This window comes from Salmo salar, unplaced genomic scaffold (genome assembly GCF_905237065.1).
Source record: "Salmo salar unplaced genomic scaffold, Ssal_v3.1, whole genome shotgun sequence".
Taxonomy (NCBI): domain Eukaryota; kingdom Metazoa; phylum Chordata; class Actinopteri; order Salmoniformes; family Salmonidae; genus Salmo; species Salmo salar.
This window is the reverse complement of record NW_025547411.1, coordinates 68,384-77,425: the sequence shown is the minus strand read 5'-3', so window position 1 is coordinate 77,425 and position 9,042 is coordinate 68,384. Positions and strand designations below refer to the sequence as shown.

Here is a 9,042-nt window from a genome sequence, read left to right as displayed (position 1 = left end):
CAACAGCAAGATCAAAGAGGATGCTCTGCCGAAGCTGGTTTGTACGGCTCCCGCTGCCTGCGTCACAAAGCAGCCAAGCGTGTCATGCATTACTTGTTCCTAGTTGTTCAACGTCATCGCCAAGCGTGAGAATAAAAAAAAAAAAAAACATTATTTCAAGACTGATAAAATGGGAGTTTTATTTCTGTAACAAAGCCATTTTACAGCAACAAAAATAACACAGGAGTTACAATAATAAATCGGCCATAATAAATACACTCCACTAAACCAACTATACATTTCTTTGACTTAGGTCTTTCCATCATCGGATCATTGACAGATCTGTACAAAGTTGACGAAGTTAGTTAGTTTGACGTCACCGTCTCGTCTGTCCACCAACCAATCAGGAAACAGAAGTGCAGGTACTTGTAGGTATTACTGTATCTGAATTAGGACTATTTTCATGTAGTCATGTGATGTGCGTATATTTACGGTTAAGTTGACATGGGGGAGGAAATAAGTATTTACTAAAGTAAATACTATACAAGTACTTACTATTGTATAAGTAAATAAGTACTTATAAGTACTTAAAAGTTTAATAAGGTTGGTTTGCAAGGAAAAGAGTGGCGGGAGAGGGAGAGCGACACGGCGGGAGAGGGAGAGCGACACGGCGGGAGAGCGACACGGCGGGAGAGGGACACGGCGGGAGAGGGAGAGCGACACGGCGGGAGAGGGAGAGCGACACGGCGGGAGAGGGACACGGCGGGAGGGGGAGAGGGACACGGCGGGAGGGGGAGAGCGACACGGCGGGAGGGGAGAGCGACACGGCGGGAGAGGGACACGGCGGGAGGGGGAGAGCGACACGGCGGGAGAGGGACACGGCGGGAGGGGAGAGCGACACGGCGGGAGAGCGACACGGCGGGAGAGCGACACGGCGGGAGAGGGAGAGCGACACGGCGGGAGAGGGAGAGCGACACGGCGGGAGAGCGACACGGCGGGAGGGGAGAGCGACACGGCGGGAGAGCGACACGGCGGGAGAGCGACACGGCGGGAGAGGGAGAGCGACACGGCGGGAGAGGGAGAGCGACACGGCGGGAGAGGGAGAGCGACACGGCGGGAGAGCGACACGGCGGGAGAGCGACACGGCGGGAGAGGGAGAGCGACACGGCGGGAGAGGGACACGGCGGGAGAGGGACACGGCGGGGAGGGGGAGAGCGACACGGCGGGAGAGGGACACGGCGGGAGGGGGAGAGCGACACGGCGGGAGAGGGACACGGCGGGAGGGGGAGAGCGACACGGCGGGAGAGGGACATTGGCATGTTTACATATTCAAGACCTTCTTGACTGAGAAGATGATGTCTTTGATCTGAGGTACACTGTGGTCCTCCAGGATCTTAGCGTAGGGCATGGGGATGTCTACACCGGTCACGCGGACTGCAGGGGCATCCAGGTAGTTGAAGGCTGGGCCTGGAAACAGGACAGATCATTATTAACATAAACCCTGAGAATGACCTGTGTATGTGTTTCATGCGTTTTAAAATTGTTGTTAACTCATACAAAACACTTTCCCCATGGTTGCATTCGGAAAGTATTCATACCCCTTGACTTGTTCCACATTTTGTTACGTTACAGCCTTATTGTAAAATGTAAAAAAAAAAAATATATATATATATATATATATATATATATATATTCCCTCAATCTACACACAATACCCCAATACCCCATAACGACAAAGCAAAAACAGGTTAGCCAAAAACAAAAAACAAACCTGAAATACATTATTTAAATAAGTATTCAGACCCTTTACTCAGTAATTTGTTGAAGCACCTTTGGCAGTGATTACAGCCTCGAGTCTTCTTGGGTTTGACTCTACAAGCTTGGCACACCTGTATTTGGGGAGTTTCTCCCATTCTTCTCTGCAGATCCTCTCAAGCTCTGTCAGGTTGGATAGGGGTGTGTCGTTGCACAGCTATTTTCAGGTCTCTCCAGAGATGTTCGACTGGGTTCAAGTCCGGGCTCCTGATGGGGCACTCAAGGACATTCAGAGACTTGTCCCGAAGCCACTCCTGCGTTGTCTTAGCTGTGTGCTTAAGGTTGTTGTCCTGTTGGACGGTGAACCTTCGCCCCAGTCTGCGGTCCTGAGTCCTCTGGAGCAGGTTTTCATCAAGGATCTCTCTGTACTTTGCTCCGTTCATCTTTGCCTTGATCCTGACTAGTCTCCCAGCCCCTGCTGCTGAAAAACATCCCCACAGCATGATGCTGCCACCACCATGCTTCACTGTAGAGATGGCGCCAGGTTTCCTCCAGACGTGATGCTTGGCACTCAGGCCAAAGAGTTCAATCTTGGTTTCATCACACCAGAGAATCTTGTTTCTCATGGTCTGAAAGTCTTTAGGTGCCTTCTGACAAACTCCAAGGGGGCTGTCATGTGCCTTTTACTGAGGAGTGGCTTCCGTCTGGCCACTCTACCATAAAGGCCTGATTGGTGGAGTGCTGCAGAGATGGTTGTCCTTCTGGAAGGTTCTCCCATCTACACAGAAGAACTCGGGATCTCTGTCAGAGTGACCATCGGGTTCTTGGTCACGTCCCTGACCAAGGCCCTTCTTCCCTGATTGCTCAGTTTGGCCGGGCGGCCAGCTCTCAGGAAGAGTCTTGGTGGTTCCAAACTTCTTCCATTTTAGAATGATGGAGGCCACTGTGTTCTTGGGGACCTTCGATGCTGCAGAAATGTTTTGGTACCCTTCCCCAGATCTGTGCCTCGATACAATCCTGTCTCAGAGCTCTACGGACAATTCCTTTGACCTCATGGCTTGGTTTTTGCTCTGACATGCACTGTCAACTGTGGGACCTTATATAGACAGGTGTGTGTCTTTCCAAATCATGTCCAATCAATTGAATTTACCACAGGTGGACTCCAATCAAGTTGTAGAAACATCTCAAGGATGATCAATGGAAACAGGATGCACCTGAGCTCAATTTGAAGTCTCATAGCAAAGGGTCTGAATACTAATGTAAATAAGGTATCGTTTATTTTTATACACTGCTCAAAAAAATAAAGGGAACACTTAAACAACACATCCTAGATCTGAATGAAAGAAATAATCTTATGAAATACTTTTTTCTTTACATAGTTGAATGTGCTGACAACAAAATCACACAAAAATAATCAATGGAAATCCAATCTATCAACCCATGGAGGTCTGGATTTGGAGTCACACTCAAAATTAAAGTGGAAAACCACACTACAGGCTGATCCAACTTTGATGTAATGTCCTTAAAACAAGTCAAAATGAGGCTCAGTAGTGTGTGTGGCCTCCACGTGCCTGTATGACCTCCCTACAACGCCTGGGCATGCTCCTGATGAGGTGGCGGATGGTCTCCTGAGGGATCTCCTCCCAGACCTGGACTAAAGCATCCATCAACTCCTGGACAGTCTGTGGTGCAACGTGGCGTTGGTGGATGGAGCGAGACATGATGTCCCAGATGTGCTCAATTGGATTCAGGTCTGGGGAACGGGCGGGCCAGTCCATAGCATCAATGCCTTCCTCTTGCAGGAACTGCTGACACACTCCAGCCACATGAGGTCTAGCCTTGTCTTGCATTAGGAGGAACCCAGGGCCAACCGCACCAGCATATGGTCTCACAAGGGGTCTGAGGATCTCATCTCGGTACCTAATGGCAGTCAGGCTACCTCTGGCGAGCACATGGAGGGCTGTGCGGCCCCCAAAGAAATGCCACCCCACACCATGACTGACCCACCGCCAAACCGGTCATGCTGGAGGATGTTGCAGGCAGCAGAACGTTCTCCACGGGCGTCTCCAGACTCTGTCACGTCTGTCATGTGCTCAGTGTGAACCTGCTTTCATCTGTGAAGAGCACAGGGCGCCAGTGGCGAATTTGCCAATCTTGGTGTTCTCTGGCAAATGCCAAAAGTCCTGCACGGTGTTGGGCTGTAAGCACAACCCCCACCTGTGGACGTCGGACCCTCATACCACCCTCGTGGAGTCTGTTTCTGACCGTTTGAGCAGACACATGCACATTTGTGGCCTGCTGGAGGTCATTTTGCAGGGCTCTGGCAGTGCTTCTCCTGCTCCTCCTTGCACAAAGGCGGAGGTAGCGGTCCTGCTGCTGGGTTGTTGCCCTCCTACGGCCTCCTCCACGTCTCCTGATGTACTAGCCTGTCTCCTGGTAGCGCCTCCATGCTCTGGACACTACGCTGACAGACACAGCAAACCTTCTTGCCACAGCTCGCATTGATGTGCCATCCTGGATGAGCTGCACTACCTGAGCCATTTGTGTGGGTTGTAGACTCCGTCTCATGCTACCACTAGAGTGAAAGCACCGCCAGCATTCAAAAGTGACCAAAACATCAGCCAGGAAGCATAGGAACTGAGAAGTGGTCTGTGGTCCCCACCTGCAGAACCACTCCTTTATTGGGGGTGTCTTGCTTATTGCCTATTATTTCCACCTGTTGTCTATTCCATTTGCACAACAACATGTGAAATTAATTGTCAATCAGTGTTGCTTCCTAAGTGGACAGTTTGATTTCACAGAAGTGTGATTGACTTGGAGTTACATTGTGTTGTTTAAGTGTTCCCTTTATTTTTTTGAGCAGTGTATTTTTGGAAATACTTCAGTCCAAGATTAGGCTGAATCTGCGTCCAGGAAACCAGTCTATGTATAAAATCAAGAGAACGTACCCTCCATGATCCTGGCACAGATCTCAGCCCCTACTCCGTACTGGGGCCAGCCCCCTTCCACTGTGACCAGATGGCCAGTCTTCATCACGCTGGTCTCAATGGTGTCCACATCCAGAGGTCTTATGGTGCGCAGGTTAACCACCTAGCAGGACAGAGAGAGAGAGAGAGAGAGAACAGGTTAACCACCTAGCAGGACAGAGAGAGAGAGAGAGAGAGAACAGGTTAACCACCTAGCAGGACAGAGAGAGAGAGAGAGAACAGATTAACCACCTAGCAGGACAGAGAGAGAGAGAGAACAGGTTAACCACCTAGCAGGACAGAGAGAGAGAGAGAGAGAGAGAACAGGTTAACCACCTAGCAGGACAGAGAGAGAGAGAGAGAGAGAACAGGTTAACCACCTAGCAGGACAGAGAGAGAGAGAGAGAGAACAGATTAACCACCTAGCAGGACAGAGAGAGAGAGAACAGGTTAACCACCTAGCAGGACAGAGAGAGAGAGAGAGAACAGGTTAACCACCTAGCAGGACAGAGAGAGAGAGAGAACAGGTTAACCACCTAGCAGGACAGAGAGAGAGAGAGAACAGGTTAACCACCTAGCAGGACAGAGAGAGAGAGAACAGGTTAACCACCTAGCAGGACAGAGAGAGAGAGAGAGAGAGAACAGGTTAACCACCTAGCAGGACAGAGAGAGAGAGAGAGAGAGAACAGGTTAACCACCTAGCAGGACAGAGAGAGAGAGAGAGAGAACAGGTTAACCACCTAGCAGGACAGAGAGAGAGAGAGAGAGAACAGGTTAACCACCTAGCAGGACAGAGAGAGAGAGAGAACAGGTTAACCACCTAGCAGGACAGAGAGAGAGAGAACAGGTTAACCACCTAGCAGGACAGAGAGAGAGAGAGAGAGAGAACAGGTTAACCACCTAGCAGGACAGAGAGAGAGAGAGAGAGAGAACAGGTTAACCACCTAGCAGGACAGAGAGAGAGAGAGAGAGAGAACAGGTTAACCACCTAGCAGGACAGAGAGAGAGAGAGAGAGAGAGAACAGGTTAACCACCTAGCAGGACAGAGAGAGAACAGGTTAACCACCTAGCAGGACAGAGAGAGAGAGAGAGAGAGAACAGGTTAACCACCTAGCAGGACAGAGAGAGAGAGAACAGATTAACCACCTAGCAGGACAGAGAGAGAGAGAGAACAGATTAACCACCTAGCAGGACAGAGAGAGAGAGAACAGGTTAACCACCTAGCAGGACAGAGAGAGAGAGAACAGATTAACCACCTAGCAGGACAGAGAGAGAGAGAACAGGTTAACCACCTAGCAGGACAGAGAGAGAGCGAGAACAGGTTAACCACCTAGCAGGACAGAGAGAGAACAGGTTAACCACCTAGCAGGAGGAGAGAGAGAGAGAACAGGTTAACCACCTAGCAGGACAGAGAGAGAGAGAGAACAGGTTAACCACCTAGCAGGACAGAGAGAGAGAGAACAGGTTAACCACCTAGCAGGACAGAGAGAGAGAGAACAGGTTAACCACCTAGCAGGACAGAGAGAGAGAGAGAACAGATTAACCACCTAGCAGGACAGAGAGAGAGAGAACAGGTTAACCACCTAGCAGGACAGAGAGAGAGAGAGAACAGGTTAACCACCTAGCAGGACAGAGAGAGAGAGAACAGGTTAACCACCTAGCAGGACAGAGAGAGAGAGAGAACAGATTAACCACCTAGCAGGACAGAGAGAGAGAGAGAGAGAACAGGTTAACCACCTAGCAGGACAGAGAGAGAGAGAACAGATTAACCACCAAGCAGGACAGAGAGAGAGAGAACAGGTTAACCACCTAGCAGGACAGAGAGAGAGAGAACAGGTTAACCACCTAGCAGGACAGAGAGAGAACAGGTTAACCACCTAGCAGGACAGAGAGAGAACAGGTTAACCACCTAGCAGGACAGAGAGAGAACAGGTTAACCACCTAGCAGGACAGAGAGAGAGAGAGAACAGGTTAACCACCTAGCAGGACAGAGAGAGAGAGAGAACAGATTAACCACCAAGCAGGACAGAGAGAGAGAGAACAGGTTAACCACCTAGCAGGACAGAGAGAGAGAGAACAGGTTAACCACCTAGCAGGACAGAGAGAGAACAGGTTAACCACCTAGCAGGACAGAGAGAGAACAGGTTAACCACCTAGCAGGACAGAGAGAGAACAGGTTAACCACCTAGCAGGACAGAGAGAGAGAGAGAACAGGTTAACCACCTAGCAGGACAGAGAGAGAGAGAGAACAGATTAACCACCTAGCAGGACAGAGAGAGAGAGAGAACAGATTAACCACCTAGCAGGACAGAGAGAGAGAGAGAACAGGTTAACCACCTAGCAGGACAGAGAGAGAGAGAGAGAGAGAACAGGTTAACCACCTAGCAGGACAGAGAGAGAGAGAGAGAGAGAACAGATTAACCACCTAGCAGGACAGAGAGAGAGAGAACAGGTTAACCACCTAGCAGGACAGAGAGAGAGAGAGAACAGGTTAACCACCTAGCAGGACAGAGAGAGAGAGAACAGATTAACCACCTAGCAGGACAGAGAGAGAGAGAACAGGTTAACCACCTAGCAGGACAGAGAGAGAGAGAACAGGTTAACCACCTAGCAGGACAGAGAGAGAGAGAACAGGTTAACCACCTAGCAGGACAGAGAGAGAGAGAACAGGTTAACCACCTAGCAGGACAGAGAGAGAGCGAGAACAGGTTAACCACCTAGCAGGACAGAGAGAGAACAGGTTAACCACCTAGCAGGAGAGAGAGAGAGAGAGAACAGGTTAACCACCTAGCAGGACAGAGAGAGAGAGAGAACAGGTTAACCACCTAGCAGGACAGAGAGAGAGAGAACAGGTTAACCACCTAGCAGGACAGAGAGAGAGAGAGAACAGATTAACCACCTAGCAGGACAGAGAGAGAGAGAGAGAGAGAACAGGTTAACCACCTAGCAGGACAGAGAGAGAGAGAACAGATTAACCACCAAGCAGGACAGAGAGAGAGAGAACAGGTTAACCACCTAGCAGGACAGAGAGAGAGAGAACAGGTTAACCACCTAGCAGGACAGAGAGAGAACAGGTTAACCACCTAGCAGGACAGAGAGAGAACAGGTTAACCACCTAGCAGGACAGAGAGAGAACAGGTTAACCACCTAGCAGGACAGAGAGAGAGAGAGAACAGGTTAACCACCTAGCAGGACAGAGAGAGAGAGAGAACAGATTAACCACCTAGCAGGACAGAGAGAGAGAGAGAACAGATTAACCACCTAGCAGGACAGAGAGAGAGAGAGAACAGATTAACCACCTAGCAGGACAGAGAGAGAGAGAGAACAGGTTAACCACCTAGCAGGACAGAGAGAGAGAGAGAGAGAGAACAGGTTAACCACCTAGCAGGACAGAGAGAGAGAGAGAGAGAGAGAACAGATTAACCACCTAGCAGGACAGAGAGAGAGAGAACAGGTTAACCACCTACCAGGACAGAGAGAGAGAGAGAGAACAGGTTAACCACCTAGCAGGACAGAGAGAGAGAGAGAACAGGTTAACCACCTAGCAGGACAGAGAGAGAGAGAACAGGTTAACCACCTAGCAGGACAGAGAGAGAGAGAACAGGTTAACCACCTAGCAGGACAGAGAGAGAGAGAGAACAGGTTAACCACCTAGCAGGACAGAGAGAGAGAGAACAGGTTAACCACCTAGCAGGACAGAGAGAGAGAGAGAACAGGTTAACCACCTAGCAGGACAGAGAGAGAGAGAGAACAGGTTAACCACCCAGCAGGACAGAGAGAGAGAGAGAACAGGTTAACCACCTAGCAGGACAGAGAGAGAGAGAGAACAGGTTAACCACCTAGCAGGACAGAGAGAGAGAGAGAACAGGTTAACCACCTAGCAGGACAGAGAGAGAGAGAGAACAGGTTAACCACCTAGCAGGACAGAGAGAGAGAGAACAGGTTAACCACCTAGCAGGACAGAGAGAGAGAGAGAACAGGTTAACCACCTAGCAGGACAGAGAGAGAGAGAACAGGTTAACCACCTAGCAGGACAGAGAGAGAGAGAGAGAGAACAGGTTAACCACCTAGCAGGACAGAGAGAGAGAGAGAGAGAGAGAACAGGTTAACCACCTAGCAGGACAGAGAGAGAGAGAACAGGTTAACCACCTAGCAGGACAGAGAGAGAGAGAACAGATTAACCACCTAGCAGGACAGAGAGAGAGAGAGAACAGGTTAACCACCTAGCAGGACAGAGAGAGAGAAAGAACAGGTTAACCACCTAGCAGGACAGAGAGAGAGAGAGAGAGAACAGGTTAACCACCTAGCAGGACAGAGAGAGAGAGAAAGAACAGGTTAACCA

General features: G+C 50.0%; 1 protein-coding gene across 1 annotated transcript in view; it reads right to left on the bottom strand.

The window, feature by feature from the left end:
- Positions 1-1,144: 1,144 nt before the first annotated feature.
- The window catches only part of LOC123731813 (pyruvate dehydrogenase E1 component subunit beta, mitochondrial), a 35,953-nt gene continuing 28,055 nt past the window's right edge, over positions 1,145-9,042 (bottom strand). Inside the window, exons 11-12 of the mRNA XM_045711237.1 lie at positions 4,683-4,824; positions 1,145-1,446 (exon numbers count right to left, since the gene is read on the bottom strand). Of these exons, the coding sequence (XP_045567193.1) occupies positions 1,301-1,446; positions 4,683-4,824 (288 nt within the window). The 3' untranslated portion in view covers positions 1,145-1,300. The remainder of the gene's footprint in view (positions 1,447-4,682; positions 4,825-9,042) is intronic.